Here is an 18,971-nt window from a genome sequence, read left to right as displayed (position 1 = left end):
GGCTCTGCTCTTCTACTCAAGGAGGTGACAACTATGCGGCACCAAGCAGGAATTAGAAGCGTGCGAAAACTGGTGTTGGGCATATAATTTTTAGTGGCATGGCTTTTTCTAGTAAGCATAGTTTTTATATCGAAGATTTTGTTGACAAGGCGAAGGATACCAGCCTCGAGGGGTCTCCAAGGTCTCCCTAATAATTCTCCTATGGAACATTTATGGGCTTGGCAACCGATGAATGTTCCTACTATGAAGATCATTCTTCAAAAATTTCTTAAGGCTAAGAGGCCAATCTTGGTCTCCCTTGCTTGTCAGTTGGGGTTCGAGATCAAGAAAATTGGAGGTGGTAGTTGGTGTTTGGCTGGACCTATTATGATGCTCACAATACATTTTCGACTATGTACGAAGAACTATGCTTTCTTTAGATCATAGGAGGCTTTCTTTGACAATATATGCCTAGTGATGGGATGTGTTTCAATGGTTTTGCGGTTGGGTGATTGGTTGGATCTATTCTAATATCCATAGTATGTTTTTGACTATATACAAAGAACTTTGATGCTTTCATGGGAGGACTTATTTGACAGTACCTACGTAGTGATGGAATATTATTTTTAAGGGTTTTGTGGTTGAGTTTTAGGTTTATTTGTTTCGTAAAAGTTGTTTGACTCTTATGTTTAGTCAACAGTATGTGTGGTACTCTTTCCTACCCCAAGTTTTGTTTTCTCTAGGAAGATTTTAATAAGGCCACCGTTAACATGCTAGTTCTTACCTTATACTGTTTCTTTTGGTTTAATGAAATACCATATTTTCTCCACACACACACACACAAACTTCATACGAATTAAACTAAAATGTATAGTTCAACAAAGTAAGAGTGACATTATTGACACCCTGTATGATGGTTTGGCCTAGAAAAAAATAAATGGGTTAATTAAGCAGTAATTCTCTATATTGCATCTTTTACGCATTTTGAGATAAAGTCTCAATTGTACGAGTTTATGGACATAATCAACTCTAATGTACCCAAAGCAATGAAAATTGAGACAATAAGGGTCGTTTGGCACAGCGGACTGTCATGGATTGGACTAAATCCTGAGACTGTCTTGGATTAGCTCGGATTGGCCTAAGCTGGATTAAATACTGACATACATTTCGTGCTGCGTTAGACTAAGAAGCTGGATTGTAAAAATAGTGAAGACCTATGTTTAGTGCTGTGTCAGACTAAAAAATAATTCTTATAATTAACCTAAAAGATAAAAAAATGCTACAAAACTCAATTCAAATATTTATATCAATATCTGGCCAAAAAAAAAAAAAAGATTTAAAACAATAATAAAAAGAAAACAAATACAATTTTTTTTTTTAATTTATGAAGAATAAAATTATGATATTTGTTTTTTGGCTTCTCAAGATTAATCTTGATTCTTAGTTGGTCGAAAATTGTTAAAGGAGCTAAGCTCACTTTATCTAATTCTAGGTTTTTTAGGGACCAAGTAAAACAACAATTAAAAAAATTATGTAATTTGACAAGGAAGCATCACATCATGAATTTTTAAACTTGTTTCAGTATCAAAAAAATATCAAATATTTGTATATTACTATAGTTTGATTTTCCAATGCAATATCAAAATAATTATTGTAATATTTTAAGGATTTTTATCTAAAATAAATAAATACTGCCAGAAAAAAAAAAACCCCATTCAAAGATCTAAAAGAATAATTAAAAGAAAATAATAAAATTCTGATATTTTTTAAAGAGAGGCGTTGGACTCACGTGTTCTATTTATCTAGCTTGCTATTTAACGAACCACTTTTCAGGCTCATTGTATTAGATGAGTGAGTGAGGTGTTTTTTATTATTATTGGATTATACAGTCTCATTTAAGTTAGTCTCATCTCTTACCAAATAAGATTTCGAGTACTATTTAACTTAATCCAGTCCAATGAGACATCCCAAACAACATAGCCCAACGGTGCAACAAAACCGAGGACGAGCAAAGGGGACATGGCTCCTCCAACAATGACAATAATAAATTTGTTTGTTTTCATTTTTAGCTTATATAAATATTTGTCTGTAAATAATTTAATTATAAATTTGTAAATTATTAAAAGGGGCGGGGTGAATAAGATTGGGTTTACACGAAGGCCTCCTCAGCTAATCCCTTCTTCGTTTTGTATTTGGGCATAAATCCGCTTGATTGTAAAAACACCAGCTTGCTTCTTCTTCTTCCAATCAGAGCTTTCCGTTAGGCTTCTTTCTGATACTCTGGTTCTTGTGGCTTGCACTATTTTGAGTTCGACACCATTCAGCGAGTTCACTGGGAGAGTTTGTCTCTCTGTGAAATGCCCAAAACCCATTAAAACCCAATACTTGATTCTGATATCCTTCTACCCATTTGGACTTGTATGCAGGTTCAATCCAATCCCCAAACCAAACCCTTAAAAACCCATGCCAAAATGCTCAACTTACTACTCGAAGCTCCTCTGCAGCTCAATCCAAGGTGGTCTCAAGAAGCTGAGCCTCTGTCCAATCTCACCATGTGAGTTGTTAACTTGTTCGCTTTACTCTCACTTTTCAGTTCTTGCAATTCCATCAAACCAAGCCCTTCAAACTGAACCCGTAAACAATGATGAAACTGAGCCCCCAATTTCTAATGAAATCTTCAAGAAAGGTACCAAATTGGGTTCTTACAAGTCGGGTGATTCAACTTTCTATTCACTCATTGAGAATTACGCAAATTTGGGTGATTTTCGGTCATTGGAGCAGGTTTTGGATCGAATGAAACGTGAAAGGCGAGTTTTTATTGAGCAGAGTTTTATTCTAATGTTTAGAGCTTATGGAAAAGCGCATTTACCCAATAAAGCTGTAGAATTGTTTTATAGAATGGTGGATGAATTTCAGTGTAGGCGAACAGTTAAGTCGTTTAATTCGGTGCTTAATGTTATTATACAGGAGGGTCATTATTCTCATGCTTTAGAGTTTTATTCCCATGTTGTTGGTACTACGGGCATGAACATTTCACCCAATGTACTCAGTTTTAATTTGATTATTAAATCCATGTGTAAGCTCGGATTGGTTGATAGAGCAGTCCAAGTGTTTAGAGAAATGCCACTTAGGAATTGCACTCCTGATGTGTTCACGTATTCTACATTGATGGATGGGTTATGCAAGGAGAAAAGGATTGATGAGGCGGTCTTTTTGTTGGATGAGATGCAACTTGAGGGGTGCATTCCGAGTCCTGTGACATTTAATGTGTTGATTAATGCATTATGCAAGAAGGGTGACTTGGGACGTGCAGCGAAGCTTGTTGATAATATGCTTCTTAAAGGCTGTGTTCCAAATGAAGTGACTTATAACACCCTTATCCACGGTTTGTGTCTCAAGGGTAAGTTGGATAAGGCAGTTAGTCTTTTGGATAGAATGGTTTCGAATAAATGTGTGCCTAATGATGTGACATATGGTACAATCATCAATGGACTTGTTAAGCAAGGGCGAGCGGTTGATGGGGCTCGAGTGCTGATGTCTATGGAAGAAAGAGGGAATCATGCAAATGAGTATATTTATTCAGTCCTTGTTAGTGGACTGTTCAAGGAGGGAAAATCTGAAGATGCAATGAGATTGTGGAAGGAGATGCTGGAAAAGGGATGTAAACCCAACACCATTGCCTATAGCACTCTTATAAATGGTCTTTGCGGAGAAGGAAAACCAGATGAAGCCAAGGAAGTATTCAGTGAAATGGTGAGTAATGGTTGCATGCCCAATTCCTTCACTTATAGTTCTTTAATGAGAGGTTTCTTCCAGACAGGTCAGAGTCAAAAAGCCATTCTTTTGTGGAAAGAAATGGCAAACAATATGCGTAATGAGGTCTGTTACAGCGTCCTAATTCATGGTTTATGTGAGGATGGTCAACTCAACGAGGCCTTGATTGCCTGGCAGCAGATGTTGGGCAGAGGATACAAACCTGATGTTGTGGCTTACAGTTCAATGATTCATGGCCTTTGCAATGCTGGTTTGGTTGAGCAGGGTTTGAAACTTTTTAATGAAATGCTTTGTCAGGAGCCTGAATATCAACCAGATGTCATCACTTATAACATACTTTTCAATGTATTCTGCAAGCAGAGTAGCATCTCCCTTGCCATTGATCATTTAAATAGGATGCTGGATTGGGGTTGTGATCCCGACTCAGTTACATGTGACATCTTCCTGAGAAGTTTGAGAGAAAAGCTTGACCCGCCTCAAGATGGGAGGGAGTTCCTAAATGAGCTTGTTGTCCGGCTATTTAAGCAGCAGAGGATAGTAGGTGCTTCCATAATTGTAGAAGTGATGCTGCAAAAGTTTTTGCCACCCAAAGCCTCTACTTGGACAAGGGTTGTACAAGAGCTTTGCAAGCCTAAGAAGGTCAGAGCAGCCATTGACAAATGCTGGAGCAGCCTATATTTCTAATTTTTAAGTAAGGCTTTTATGTGTTTTTGTTCTCCTCAAAGCTTGGTTAGACTCGAACTGGAACCATATCTTTCTTAATTAGGCAATCAAAGCTTAGATGTTAAACTCGTAAGAGAAAAAAGCTAGAGTTGATAACTTTTCTTTTCAGCCCCCCCTTCCTAACATTACATGGTCTAATTTTTATCTGGTAAAAAAAGAGAGCTGATTTTCCCACTCCTCTTTTATTCACTTACACTCCCTTTGTTAGAAATTGTATGTTCCCACTCCTCTTTTGTTCACTTACACTCCCTTTTTGTTATAGTAAAAACTATTTAAAAACCAAAGGGAGTGTAAGTGGACAAAAGGGGAGTGGGAAAATCACCGTATGTGATTTTTCTTTCAACCACATGCAGTCCACTTGCCTTTTAGAGTTGGGGATGTACCTTATAATTTTGAAGATTGTTTACGATACAAATTTGTCTTTAAGGGGACACAGTATTCCAAGAAATGGAAAATCAATATTTTGTCTCTGCATAGCGTAATGTTATTTTAGTATCAGTTATTGTTTTATAACACATTTTATATATTCAGTTGGCATAGTTTCCGTCTGTTGTACTGGAGAAGGAAACTAACAAAAAATATGGAGGCTATTTTTTGGTTGGAGGATTAATGATATATGTGATCCAGCTTTTCTTAGGTACTTAGCATTACCGCCATCGACATTATCTACTTTACATTTCTACCAAATTGTTCTCGTATGACACTTTTCTGAAAAAGTAGATTTTCTTCAAGGTCTCTTACAGATAGCACTCTTGCAAATAGAGATGTGCGGACATCTGTTTCATGAAAATGTGTAAACCTTCAACAGACTCCCTCACATTCATTCGCAGCATTTGTCAAATCTGCAGATGAACAAAGGTACTTTACTGAAACTTATGGACTCCAATCAAATTCTCTTATTTGTGTTTTTATTTTGTTTTATTTGACTTTATTTTTGTTTCAGAAAGACATAGACAACTAAGGTTTTAAATTTTTCTTGGTTCTAAGTTGGTGCAGGTTGACCTGGGACAAGTAAACAATAAGCTCGTAGCAGAAAATTGAAATTTCTGTTGGTAAAAAGGTGAGTTTGTAGTCAGGTAAGGACATGAAGACTGTTCTCTTATCTTCTGCTTGAAATGTTATGTCATTGAATTTCTTGAACCTTGAATTACTCTCTTTTTTCTTCTTCACTTTTATGTGTGTGTGTGTGTGTGTATGTGTCTAAGACTAGATTATCTGTTAATGTATTAATGCTAAAAAAGTGAAAAAGCTTTCATAATTTGACAACCATTAACAGGTAATATCTCAACATCTGCCATCTGCAACTTTTACTAGCATATCAAATTTCCAGGATCCATGTGCAATTTAGTGACATTTGTTTAGGTGAGTTGTGAAATGTGCTTGAAAAGTAAATTAGATAATACATTTTGTACTCACTTTATTTGCTGAGAAGACTGAGAAAAGGAGAAGTTGAACAACAATTTTTCAGCTTTTGTAGATTGTATATTATAAAACAAAATCTCCACATATCTATCATAGTATGTCTTCTTCCTCTAAGTGTGAGAAGGATGTCATGAACCCAGCCTTCTATATTTGAATTTGAACTTTTGTACACAGATTAATGCATTTGTTTTTATTTTTCATATGTCCAGCGTGCATTCTATTATGTATCCAAAACCAAAGATCACTTTGGCATCTGTTATTTGTGTAATAATCACACTGCTGCAAGTAGTACAGTTTTGTTTATTGTTACATTAAGAATAATTTGTTCTCAAAACTAGTTGCATCATAATATAAAATGAAACTGAAGAATCATTCCTACAACGAACGTTCAGACGGTACTGTGATTTCAAGGCTCTGCCTTCTCTCTGATGTTGCTGTCATCGACTTTCAGGGATTCTGGCTGGTCTTGCTTATGGGCCATATCATAAGTTGCATGCAGACCAAAGAAGACATAGTAAATAAGCATTACTACGGTGCAGATTCCAAATCTTTCAAAAGCTTTATGACCCAGAGAGCCCATAAGAAAAATGTTTGTTGCAATTGACAAGGATGGCAACCAAGGAACCAGTGGAACCCCCCAAACTTTTGGTGACCTCTGTTGGGGTAAAAATACTGCCATTGCCAAAGTCCCAAAGAACCAGAGAGGAACTGTCACGACATAACCAACCCAACCATTGGGATTTAGTCCCCAGTAAGCCGAAGTCATGGAAGAAGCAATGATGATCAGCAAGAAATGACTAGCTTCAAAAGATGATGTTGTGGGGTGATTTCTCTCACGTAGTACCTCCTCACTAGAAGTGCGACAGCCATCATCATGAAGATAAAGAGTGTGCTCACTGATAACAGACCTGCCAAGACATCCAAGCTCGAAAACAAAGCAATACAACCACTTGGAATGATAATCAAGACTAGCATTTATGGGGGTTCCTGTCTTTGGATGGACAAGAGCAAACCATGGTGGTATCATGTGGGCTTGTGCAATATGAGTGATATACCGTGCCTGTCCAAGTGTCCCGACCAGAAGAACAGTGGTCATTCCCTTCAGGGCACCTAGGGCTACCAGGTATTTGGCCCATGTCATGCCCACACTTTGAAATGCTACAGAGTAGGCTGCATTTGGGTCTATATCTGTGTATTTCTGCATCATAGGCAGTGAAACTGCCATTAAACAATATATGACAGTGATGATTGACATTGATCCAATTAATCCTATCGGTATGTCTCTGGATGGATTTTTGGTTTCTTCAGCCATGGTGGCGATATTGTCAAATCCTCCATAAGCAAAGTAAACAATTGCAGCTGCTTGAAAGACTCCTTTAGCCCCAAACGGAAAAAAGGGTTTCATATTTGATGGGTTGGCATGGATAAATGCTGCAATTATCACAAACAGAATTACAACATTATTGACTATAGATGCTATCCAGTTTAAGTAAGAGGTCTTCCTTGTGCTGATCATTGCAATTGTTGCAGCTATTGTCAGAACAGCAACAGCTATTGGGTCAAGTAGATTGTACCCCTCCGTCAGATTTGTATGGATGCGTAATGAGTTGGAGGGACGATTCAAGAGTGATGTGAAGTAAGAAGTCCATGATCTAGCAACTGCTGCACTTCCGACAAAGCCCTCAAGAAGTATGTTTCCTGCTGTTATGAATGCTATAAAGTCTCCTAATTCTATCCGCAGGTAAGCAAAAGCTCCACCTGCCACAGGGACTTCCACTGAAAATTCTGTGTAGCAGAAGACAGAGAGCATTGCCGAGACACCGGAAGCAACATAGGACAAGACAATAGCTGGTCCAGCATGGTCATGAGTTTCTTGCCCAGTAAGCACAAAGATACCTGCACCAATTACTGAACCAAATCCAAACCAGATGAGATCCCACCATGTGAGGCAACGCTTCATGTCATTTTCACTTCGCTTTGGAAGTTCCCCAATCTCATTGTTATCATCTGATCTGCTTATGAGACGGTTCTTGAACCTGTAGCCTGTTTGTGACAGGGCGGTCCGATATGTGCTCCAACTTTGAAAGGATTCTTCTGGTAGGAAATCTTGTTTGCTCCATCTCCAGTAACTTCTTGGCTGAACCTCTTCACCCACTACTCCCATGGAACCCATTTTTCTATTTTTCCCTTGTGTCCTTCCCTAGCACTTATCTAAAATGCTAGAATATGGGATTCTGTCCTGAGATTTAGAATCTTATCTCCTAGTTCCTGAATTATTTCTTCAATTATTGATAGTGAAACTGAGGTTGTGAGCTCAATGCATAAGTCAAATGATGCAGACGATTTAAGAGACTTGTAAAAGCTTGTTTTTACTTACAAGTCTAGTGGGCTGATTTTCTTGGATTGTTTGGTATATGTGATATTATTTGTTCAGAAGACTGTAATGTTGACTTGAAAATTGGCTACTTGCATTGTCATTTTGTGAGAATCTCTCACTACTTACATTGCCCTTTTGTGTGAAGTTTCCACTGCTTGGCCGGGTTGTCTGTCTTTATCTACCGAAAAATAAATGGAGATACTGCCGTTTATGAACAAGCCAGAAATAATAAATATATTTTATTATTACTAGCCTCTCCGCACACTCTTCCGCGCCTGCGAGAGGTTTTTTTTAAAAAAAAAAATTAAAAATTTAAGAAATAAAAAAGATAATGGGTAGTTATGTTCCATAAAAATAGGATTTATTATCTGATTTTCCTTTTAATTTAAAATTTTTAAATATGAAAAAGTGTGAATTTACCATATTATCTTCATTTAATTAATAATTTTAATTCTTAATATTTGGATTAACTAAGGGCATTTTATGGTATTTTGAATGTTTCACCATTCTCTGTCTTTTGCTTTATATATAGAGATTAAATATCGGTCCTTATTTTCACGAGATTGATGGACTATTGGCCTCTTAGCGCATACCACGACCATTTTTCTTGTGCATTATAAAATACCATATACCAAACTATGCACTTGCTTTTACATATATATAATCATGCCTCGGAGCTGCAAATTAAAGATCGTTTAGTTAAACAAGAGATTTTGTAGCTCAAGTGGTTAATAGCGTTACTTTTTAATTTTATGTTTGATTCCCCTGAATATCCTTTTGTAGCAAAAAGAATTATTTAATTAAGACATAAAAAAGAAAAAGAAGGTATTTCAAGAAGAGCCTTTTATTTTTTGGGGTCAAAATTCAAGAAGAGCCTTTGAAATTGATCCTGGATGATGATGAAACGTTCTTTAATGAGCACAAGAACAAGCAGTAGCAATACACTTTCCTGTTTTTTTTTTTTGTTTTTTTTTTTCATGAAGAGTTTTTTCTTCAAATATTCTTTCTCCAAATAAGTCTATGGAAGAAGAGTTTGCAATTAAACATGTAATTACAAATTTGTAATTGTCTATAGCACTCTTATAAATGGTCTTTGCGGAGAAGGAAAACCAGATGAAGCCAAGGAAGTATTCAGTGAAATGGTGAGTAATGGTTGCATGCCCAATTCCTTCACTTATAGTTCTTTAATGAGAGGTTTCTTCCAGACAGGTCAGAGTCAAAAAGCCATTCTTTTGTGGAAAGAAATGGCAAACAATATGCGTAATGAGGTCTGTTACAGCGTCCTAATTCATGGTTTATGTGAGGATGGTCAACTCAACGAGGCCTTGATTGCCTGGCAGCAGATGTTGAGCAGAGGATATAAACCTGATGTTGTGGCTTACAGTTCAATGATTCATGGCCTTTGCAATGCTGGTTTGGTTGAGCAGGGTTTGAAACTTTTTAATGAAATGCTTTGTCAGGAGCCTGAATATCAACCAGATGTCATCACTTATAACATACTTTTCAATGTATTCTGCAAGCAGAGTAGCATCTCCCTTGCCATTGATCATTTAAATAGGATGCTGGATTGGGGTTGTGATCCCGACTCAGTTACATGTGACATCTTCCTGAGAAGTTTGAGAGAAAAGCTTGCCCCGCCTCAAGATGGGAGGGAGTTCCTAAATGAGCTTGTTGTCCGGCTATTTAAGCAGCAGAGGATAGTAGGTGCTTCCATAATTGTAGAAGTGATGCTGCAAAAGTTTTTGCCACCCAAAGCCTCTACTTGGACAAGAGTTGTACAAGAGCTTTGCAAGCCTAAGAAGGTCAGAGCAGCCATTGACAAATGTTGAAGCAGCCTATATTGCTAATTTTGAAGATTGTTTTTTATACAAATTTGTCTTTGGATCAAAGGGGACATAGTATTCCAAGAAATGGAAAATCAATATTTCGTCTCTGCATAGAGTAATGTTATTTTAGTATCAGTTATCGTTTTATAACATATTTTATATATTCAGTTGGCATAGTTTCCGTCTGTTGTACTGGAGAAGGAAACTAACAAAAAATATGGAGGCTATTTTTGGGTTGGAGGATTAATGATATATGTGATCCAGCTTTTCTTAGGTACTTAGCATTACCGCCATCGACATTATCTACTTTACATTTCTACCAAATTGTAGCATTACCGCCATCGACATTATCTACTTTACATTTCTACCAAATTGTTCTCGTATGACACTTTTCTGAAAAAGTAGATTTTCTTCAAGGTCTCTTACAGATAGCACTCTTGCAAATAGAGATGTGCGGACATCTGTTTCATGAAAATGTGTAAACCTTCAACAGACTCCCTCACATTCATTCGCAGCATTTGTCAAATCTGCAGATGAGCAAAGGTACTTTACTGAAACTTATGGACTCCAATCAAATTCTCTTATTTGTGTTTTTATTTTGTTTTATTTGACTTTATTTTTGTTTCAGAAAGACATAGACAACTAAGGTTTTAAATTTTTCTTGGTTCTAAGTTGGTGCAGGTTGACCTGGGACAAGTAAACAATAAGCTCGTAGCAGAAAATTGAAATTTCTGTTGGTAAAAAGGTGAGTTTGTAGTCAGGTAAGGACATGAAGACTGTTCTCTTATCTTCTGCTTGAAATGTTATGTCATTGAATTTCTTGAACCTTGAATTACTCTCTTTTTTCTTCTTCACTTTTATGTGTGTGTGTGTGTATGTGTCTAAGACTAGATTATCTGTTAATGTATTAATGCTAAAAAAGTGAAAAAGCTTTCATAATTTGACAACCATTAACAGGTAATATCTCAAAATCTGCCTCCGCAACTTTTTCTAGCATATCAAATTTCCAGGATCCATGTGCAATTTAGTGACACTTGTTTAGGTGAGTTGTGAAATGTGCTTGAAAAGTAACTTCCATACTACATTTTGTACTCACTTTAGTACAGTTTTGTTTATTGTTACATTAAGAATAATTTGTTCTCAAAACTAGTTGCATCATAATATAAAATGAAACTGAAGAATCATTCCTGCAAAGAAGGTTCAGACGGTACTGTGATTTCAAGGCTCTGCCTTCTCTCTGATGTTGCTGTCATCGACTTTCAGGGATTCTGGCTGGTCTTGCTTATGGGCCATATCATAAGTTGCATGCAGACCAAAGAAGACATAGTAAATAAGCATTACTACGGTGCAGATTCCAAATCTTTCAAAAGCTTTATGACCCAGAGAGCCCATAAGAAAAATGTTTGTTGCAATTGACAAGGATGGCAACCAAGGAACCAGTGGAACCCCCCAAACTTTTGGTGACCTCTGTTGGGGTAAAAATACTGCCATTGCCAAAGTCCCAAAGAACCAGAGAGGAACTGTCACGACATAACCAACCCAACCATTGGGATTTAGTCCCCAGTAAGCCGAAGTCCCTATGGAAGAAGCAATGATGATCAGCAAGAAAATGACTAGTTTCAAAAGATGTTGTTGTGGGGTGATTTCTCTCACGTAGTATCTCCTCACTAGAAGTGCGACAGCCATCATCATGAAGATAAAGAGTGTGCTCACTGATAACAGACCTGCCAAGACATCCAAGCTCGAAAACAAAGCCATACAACCACTTGGAATGACAATCAAGACTGTAGCATTTATGGGGGTTCCTGTCTTTGGATGGACAAGAGCAAACCATGGTGGAATCATGTGGGCTCGTGCAATATGAGTGATATACCGTGCCTGTCCAAGTGTCCCGACCAGAAGAACAGTGGTCATTCCCTTCAGGGCACCTAGGGCTACCAGGTATTTGGCCCATGTCATGCCCACACTTTGAAATGCTACAGAGTAGGCTGCATTTGGGTCTATATCTGTGTATTTCTGCATCATAGGCAGTGAAACTGCCATTAAACAATATATGACAGTGATGATTGACATTGATCCAATTAATCCTATCGGTATGTCTCTGGATGGATTTTTGGTTTCTTCAGCCATGGTGGCGATATTGTCAAATCCTCCATAAGCAAAGTAAACAATTGCAGCTGCTTGAAAGACTCCTTTAGCCCCAAACGGAAAAAAGGGTTTCATATTTGATGGGTTGGCATGGATAAATGCTGCAATTATCACAAACAGAATTACAACATTATTGACTATAGATGCTATCCAGTTTAAGTAAGAGGTCTTCCTTGTGCTGATCATTGCAATTGTTGCAGCTATTGTCAGAACAGCAACAGCTATTGGGTCAAGTAGATTGTACCCCTCCGTCAGATTTGTATGGATGCGTAATGAGTTGGAGGGACGATTCAAGAGTGATGTGAAGTAAGAAGTCCATGATCTAGCAACTGCTGCACTTCCGACAAAGCCCTCAAGAAGTATGTTTCCTGCTGTTATGAATGCTATAAAGTCTCCTAATTCTATCCGCAGGTAAGCAAAAGCTCCACCTGCCACAGGGACTTCCACTGAAAATTCTGTGTAGCAGAAGACAGAGAGCATTGCCGAGACACCGGAAGCAACATAGGACAAGACAATAGCTGGTCCAGCATGGTCATGAGTTTCTTGCCCAGTAAGCACAAAGATACCTGCACCAATTACTGAACCAAATCCAAACCAGATGAGATCCCACCATGTGAGGCAACGCTTCATGTCATTTTCACTTCGCTTTGGAAGTTCCCCAATCTCATTGTTATCATCTGATCTGCTTATGAGACGGTTCTTGAACCTGTAGCCTGTTTGTGACAGGGCGGTCCGATATGTGCTCCAACTTTGAAAGGATTCTTCTGGTAGGAAATCTTGTTTGCTCCATCTCCAGTAACTTCTTGGCTGAACCTCTTCACCCACTACTCCCATGGAACCCATTTTTCTATTTTTTTCCTTGTGTCCTTTCCTAGCACTTATCTCTTATGGCAATGTGAAATGCTAGAATATGGGATCCTGTCCTGAGATTTGGAATCTTATCTCCCAGTTCCTGAATTATTCCTTCAATTATTGATAGTGAAACTGAGGTTGTGAGATCAATGCATAAGTCAAATGATGCAGACGACTTTAAGAGACTTGTAAAAGCTTGTTTTTACTTACAAGTCTAGTGGGCTGATTTTCTTGGATTGTTTGGTATATTTGATATGATTTGTTCAGAAGACTGTAATGTTGACTTGAATAATGGCTACTTGCATTGTCATTTTGTGAGAATCTCTCACTACTTGCATTGCCATTTTGTGTGAAGTTTCCACTGCTTGGCCGGGTTTGTCTGTCTTTATCCACCGAACAATAAATGGAGATACTGCCGTTTATGAACAAGCCAGAAATAATAAATACCTTTTATTATTATTAAATATCGGTCTCGCTTTCAAGAGAGTGATGGACTATTGGCCTCTTAGCTCATACCATGACCATTTTCCTGTGCATTATAAAATACCATATAACAGACTATGCACTTGCTTTAACATCTATTTATAGAATCATATGCCTTGGAGCTGCAAATTAAAGATTGTTTAGTTAAACAAGAGATTTTGTAGCTCAAGTGGTTAATAGCGTTATTTTTTAATTTGAGATTTTATGTTTGATTTCCCTGAATATTCCTTTGTACCAAAAAAAATTCTGTAATTAAGACAGAAAAAAGAAAAAGGTATTTCAAGAAGAGCCTTTTATTTTTTGGGATCGAAATTCAAGAAGAGCCTTTGAAATTGATCCTGGATGATGATGAAACGTTCTTTAATGAGCACTAGAACAAGCAGTAGCAATACACTTTCCTTTTTTTATTTTTATTTTTCGTGAAATGTTTTTACTTTTTTTTCAAATATTCTTTCTCCAAATAAGTCTATGGAAGAAAAATGTGCCATTAAACATGTAATTACAAATTTGTAATTGGCATTGCTCTAAGCTTTTAGTGAAGTCAAGGCTGTGAAATTGATGTACCTGGGCTACTATCCATCCATGAGCAATCCTTTACCTGCAGTGAAGTCAAGGCTCTGAAACAAAATTAAACACTGAGGCCCCCATGCAGTGATCCAATTGGAATTTGTAGGAAAATTCAAAGATGAGTTTCAACTATTGGAAACAGCCTGTAGAAAATTCAAAGATATAATTCAAATTCAAAGTCTTGATTTAAATCAATCTGTTGTCAATTTTTTGGACTTAATTAAAGATTAAAATGTACATGTCCATACAAAACTTGATTTTCCTCCCGCAGTTTCTTATCACAAAATGCCCACTGATAACCACTGTTTCTTCTTCCTTGGTACAAACAACAATATCTTGTTTGAATGAAGCCTACCGGAGGGAGCTCATACAAGTTATGTTTCTTGTTGAATGAGATGAATTGCAAAAATCATGCTTTCCACGTCCCTCTCATGCTAACAGTTTATGGCTGAACAAGACTGGCACTAAAAATGCATAAAAAATTAAATAAAGAACTATCATCTCCAGGATTTCCAAGCCTTGCTCATTTTAGCACCAACATATCTCATGGCAGTAATGCCACCGGCAGCCAGGAGACCAGACACGGCCTGTCTTGCACTTGAAACCATGACCTTTCGCTGCAGAATAGTCTGCATGCATTTAGCAGCCTCGTCTTTGGAGCCAATCACAATTTCCTGAATAACTCGACCTGCAATTGAAGTACAAGAGTGTAATGATTGACTACAATCCAGATTCAAGAGTTACAAGTACATATGTTAAACTACCACCCTAGTTAAAACACAATCACTATCACTTTTCCATTTATAACAAACAAGCAATATTTTCCTAAAAAACTTTGGGATCTGGTATAACCATTATATCTGAACCGAGATCAGTCCTTAAGAAACCTTTGTCCTTGTAAAGCCACTGCTGATGAGTTAAGGTTCATACCAGAGTCACACAGTACTTTCTTTTCTCCTAGCTTCATCGCCATTTGGCTTCTGACCATTGGGGGCAGAGAAGAAACGAGAGATTGAGCTGCTGATAAACCGCCATCCTGTTTTAACATGTAATAATGTATCTTAAGCTTCAAAGCAATGAACTGTAGACTACACAGCATAACTTTCTGAAGAATTAGCCATCTAGTGAAGTCTTAAAGTTGGTATCTAGCTTAAGTTCTAAAACATGCAATGAGGTTCCATACACCCATTAAATCAACGCTTCTGTTTTTATTTTTTCTTATTCTTTTTCAACATTTATAAGAAGCTATAAATCAACTCTTTGTCCTTAAAAGTAATGTTGGATCGAGTTCACACTGCAACCTAAGGGTCAGAATAGACCTGAGATATGATTGGTTGAGTATTCCCAGATACTGAGCGTCTCAACAACTCTTTGGTCTCATACTCTTCAATAAATGGCTTATACATGGAACGGAACAATTCAAATTGCCCTTGTACTATTTTTTTCACCTGCGGTAGATAATGTAATTAAAGAAAATAGATTATGTTTGGCCATATAATCACAAGACCCAACAAGTGAATGAAAGTTTGTGGATTTATGTAACCACTGATTGAGCTTGAGCTTTACCTTATTTCTGTCCTCTGCAAAAAGCATACGCAAGTCGCCCATATAAGAGAGGCTACATATTTTGGCATACAGTTGTTCCTGCATTAGTTGGAAAATGTTAGAACTCCAAAAAAATTTAAAATCATTGAGCAGTGACAAAGAATCAGACCTCAGTGAACTTGGACGGCAAAAGAAGGAGAGCTGCAGACATTGCAGCCCTCAAATTAACCGAGTTTACATTTGTGACATCCAGATTATCCAAAAGTACATGAACCTGTAGAAAAAAACATTGAAAACTCTCATGTTCAGAAATAAAGACAATATATGACCACATGAACTAGATGAGACAATCCAAGTCTTGAGTCTTCAACAGCATAGCATAAGAAGATGTATTTAGTTTTCATTAGTTTCAGGCAATTGGCGTGTGCCACAAAATATTTCAATAAGGTAAAAATTTGTTTTATTGAATTAGTGAAAGGTTTTTTTTTTTTCCCTAGAATTACGTCACTACAAGACTATCATTGAATATGATTGAAAGTTCTTTAACTTTTATCATCCTCTTGCAATGTCAAGGGTGCTGCTAGTTATAAAATAATGTAAATTTAACTAAAATCAAAAGGAACGAAGGACAAATATGAAGCTGAAGATCAATCTTCCACAAGCATAAGGACACGCACAAAAATGAGAATCAATGAAGAAGACATACTGGTTTTTGTAATCGGCCACTCAAATAGAACCTCTCCCAATTTAGTATGTCCTGAACCAAGTCGTGCATGCGAACAACCCCATACTTGAACATCTGTAAAAAAAATTACCAAGTGTGACGAATGTGTAACAAAATACAAGATGTGAAAGATAACAGAATGTGAACCAAAATACTATTTGCACTATCAGTTTAAAACATGAAATGGAGGCTCAGACACCAAAGCAACAGCCTAGACTCGAATCTACGAGTGACTGACTGATCAGTACCTTGTCGTCCCAGCTAACAAAAGGATTGAAGTGCACTCCTACACCAATTTCATCTGCAACGTCAGTAATCTAGCATGTATGGGTCTATTGTGTCAGAATCAATGAAAACAGAACCGAACATGGAAGCGGAGAGAGAGAGAGAGAGAGAGAGAGAGAGAGAGAGAGAGAGAGAGAGAGAGAGAGCAGTACCAGTCTTGCCCCACCAAGAAGCACCATCCACGCGGCATAATGATCGTTGTTCAATGTCAGATTCTAGTTGTACATACGCAAATTAGTAAACACCATGATTAATTATTGAAACATCCAGAAGAGACATATGGTATGTGTTGAAGTCTAAAGCTTACCTCGGAATGCCATTGTTGGGGATTTGATACACCAAGAATGCAATCTACCATGGTTGACTATCAATCCAGAAATCACAAATGCAAAGCGAAAGTGCAAAATTTATGAAGTTTAAGTAAACAAACAATTGTTAAAAGAGTGAAAAAGAGCTATAGAAGCAAAGTAGAAACCTTTGCACTGCCAGGATTGTTGGGGTGGAGAGATGAGCCATAGACACAGCAGAACTCAACAGGGGGAAGAGTTTTGAGAAAACTTTGAAGCTGGGCTTTGTCGTGGTTTTCCATACTAAGCTAGCAGTTCACAGGACATTAGTATTCTGAAGAAAGATTGAAGAGGAATTTCATCAAACACATCAAGTGCAAGCCAAGATGCGGTCTTTCAGAGTCAAACTCTTCGTTCTTAGCTACACAAGTTCCATAATATTTTCGTCTTTCCAAATTTTCAAAGTGGTTATTATTATTATTTTTTAAATACAGGTTCTGCGGAAAATGGCAAAGTCAGGGTTTAGGGTTTTGGTGATTCGGTTGGATACCTGATACTGGATGGATGCTATTCCTTTGTTGGGTCCTTTATGGTTGGTTTTCTTCAAGGCCGGAGGCTAAAACGGTCATTTTATTAGGTTCTATTTTTTTTTCGTTACACAATTTAACTTGTTAGAAGGAAAAAAAAAAAAAAAAAAAGTGTTGCTATTTGAACCTTACCACCTAGGGATGGCAACGGGCCGGTTCGGGACTGGGTATGACAATACCATCCCGTCCTAGCTCTCCATCCCTGGTAAGAACTTTCAGGGATTTGATTTTTTTTTTTTTTTTTTCTGTGAAATCTCTCCTTCCTTTTTTGTGAACATAAAATGTGGTTTACATCAGTGTTGTGTTTTTCAGTTCAATTGAAAGGGAGCATAATCTCATAATCCAAAACAAGAACTTCTGAGCAAAAACAATTAAGATTTTAATCCGCTCAATCCATACAATCACAATGCCGGATAAAAAACCAAACTTGGGATCTTAGAATCCCATGAGAGCCCTTTAAAGAAAATGCAGTGGAATCTCACCAAATGTAATTACAAAAAACAAACCAACCACCCCCCCCAAAAAAAAACTTGGACCTCCCACATGGAAAAATTAGCTACCACCTCCAGATGTTCCTGAGGACTCAGCAACATCCTTCAATCTCAATGGAGTGGCTACTTGTTCAATCATTTTACCTCTGTCTCCTACGCCATCCACAGCCCTGCTCAACCTCTTCAACCATATGTCATAGTCAACAGGGTATGGTGTTCCACAAAGGCTATCCACATAATCAGCAAATGCCTTTAGCAGAGCTGAAACCTCACCAAGCTGCTGTTGGATCGAACGCTTTGCCCAGCTTGTCTCCCTCCACTGCAAGGCAGATTCAATTGAATCCTGCTGCTGCATCGTTTCCCCACATATGAACAACATGAGGTAAACAAGGCTTTCAGCATCTGATGATGGACAAAGTTTCCCGTGCTGAAGTGCATGAGATGAAGAGAATTGCAAGTTTATAGCTGGACTGTCCCGGTCTTCCAAAACTGCGCGGCCCCATGATATTGGAACATAGAAAATGTTGTTTCTTGAGCCTTGTTCGTCAACAACACGAATTATGTTTTCTGGACAAATATCACCATGTTGAACATTTGCCATTGCTGCACTTCTTAGAGCAGCTAGGCAGTCTCTGCAGCAGCGAACTGCCTCCTCAGGGGAAAGGGGCCCATCTTGAGAAACTACATATGAAACAGGTTCACCAACTGGAGATGTCACTAGTATTGGAGTCCCACACAATGGATGATCGCATCGACCCCCCGGGGTCTGCTTCTTGCATGGACCAGAATGCAAAATTCGCCCAGACGCAATCATTTCCGGCAAATATTTGCTTGTAATTCCCTGATGCTTAAAGATGTTCAGTACTTTTGTTTGCCTCTGGACTTGATACCAAAGACTCAT

The 18,971-nt window shown here is 37.8% G+C and overlaps 4 protein-coding genes, 1 long non-coding RNA gene and 1 pseudogene across 11 annotated transcripts; 3 read left to right on the top strand and 3 right to left on the bottom strand.

Moving 5' to 3' along the window:
* The first annotated feature begins 2,149 nt into the window (after window positions 1-2,149).
* LOC117623866 (pentatricopeptide repeat-containing protein At4g20090) lies at window positions 2,150-5,328 on the top strand. Of its 4 annotated transcripts, none has more exons than XR_004585241.1 (3): window positions 2,150-4,444; window positions 5,008-5,113; window positions 5,209-5,309. XR_004585241.1 is itself a non-coding variant. In XM_034354874.1 (3 exons), exon 2 carries the CDS (start codon window positions 2,443-2,445, stop codon window positions 4,435-4,437), a length of 1,995 nt encoding a protein of 664 aa, XP_034210765.1. In that variant the 5' UTR covers window positions 2,150-2,383; window positions 2,429-2,442; the 3' UTR covers window positions 4,438-4,444; window positions 5,008-5,320. The 4 variants fall into 4 exon arrangements, 3 of the variants coding, with proteins under 3 accessions (XP_034210765.1, XP_034210766.1, XP_034210767.1); XM_034354874.1 differs by having other exon boundaries at window positions 2,150-2,383; window positions 2,429-4,444; window positions 5,008-5,320; XM_034354875.1 differs by lacking the exon at window positions 5,008-5,113 and having other exon boundaries at window positions 5,220-5,328.
* Window positions 5,329-5,803: 475 nt separating this feature from the next.
* On the bottom strand, window positions 5,804-8,089 carry LOC117623869 (annotated as a pseudogene). The gene is made up of 2 exons (XR_004585242.1): window positions 6,300-8,089; window positions 5,804-5,912 (listed from the first exon to the last, which is right to left on the bottom strand). The product of XR_004585242.1 is annotated as a cationic amino acid transporter 5-like (transcript).
* On the top strand, window positions 7,132-8,400 carry LOC117623870. Its single transcript, XR_004585243.1, has 2 exons — window positions 7,132-7,243; window positions 7,429-8,400. It is a non-coding gene; the product is annotated as an uncharacterized LOC117623870 (long non-coding RNA).
* Window positions 8,401-9,414: 1,014 nt separating this feature from the next.
* LOC117625206 (pentatricopeptide repeat-containing protein At4g20090-like) lies at window positions 9,415-10,104 on the top strand. The gene has a single exon (XM_034356813.1). The coding sequence runs from the start codon at window positions 9,415-9,417 to the stop codon at window positions 10,102-10,104; it is 690 nt and encodes a 229-aa protein (XP_034212704.1).
* Window positions 10,105-11,064: 960 nt separating this feature from the next.
* LOC117623868 (cationic amino acid transporter 5-like) lies at window positions 11,065-13,392 on the bottom strand. Its single transcript, XM_034354877.1, has one exon. The coding sequence runs from the start codon at window positions 13,090-13,092 to the stop codon at window positions 11,320-11,322; it is 1,773 nt and encodes a 590-aa protein (XP_034210768.1). The 5' UTR covers window positions 13,093-13,392; the 3' UTR covers window positions 11,065-11,319.
* Window positions 13,393-14,353: 961 nt separating this feature from the next.
* Window positions 14,354-17,530, bottom strand: LOC117625158 (phosphatidate cytidylyltransferase, mitochondrial-like). 3 transcript variants are annotated; one of them, XM_034356760.1, is made up of 10 exons: window positions 17,181-17,530; window positions 17,013-17,069; window positions 16,858-16,920; window positions 16,669-16,737; window positions 16,403-16,495; window positions 15,866-15,970; window positions 15,718-15,795; window positions 15,471-15,599; window positions 15,082-15,187; window positions 14,354-14,839 (listed from the first exon to the last, which is right to left on the bottom strand). In XM_034356760.1, exons 1-10 carry the CDS (start codon window positions 17,292-17,294, stop codon window positions 14,649-14,651), a joined length of 1,005 nt encoding a protein of 334 aa, XP_034212651.1. In that variant the 5' UTR covers window positions 17,295-17,530; the 3' UTR covers window positions 14,354-14,648. The 3 variants fall into 3 exon arrangements, with proteins under 3 accessions (XP_034212651.1, XP_034212653.1, XP_034212652.1); XM_034356762.1 differs by having other exon boundaries at window positions 16,669-16,706; window positions 17,181-17,280; XM_034356761.1 differs by lacking the exon at window positions 15,471-15,599.
* Between the last annotated feature and the right edge of the window lie 1,441 nt (window positions 17,531-18,971).

This window comes from Prunus dulcis, chromosome 4 (genome assembly GCF_902201215.1).
Source record: "Prunus dulcis chromosome 4, ALMONDv2, whole genome shotgun sequence".
In the NCBI taxonomy this organism is placed as follows: domain Eukaryota; kingdom Viridiplantae; phylum Streptophyta; class Magnoliopsida; order Rosales; family Rosaceae; genus Prunus; species Prunus dulcis.
The sequence above is the reverse complement of the archived record's forward strand: the minus strand, read 5'-3'. Positions and strand labels throughout refer to the sequence as shown.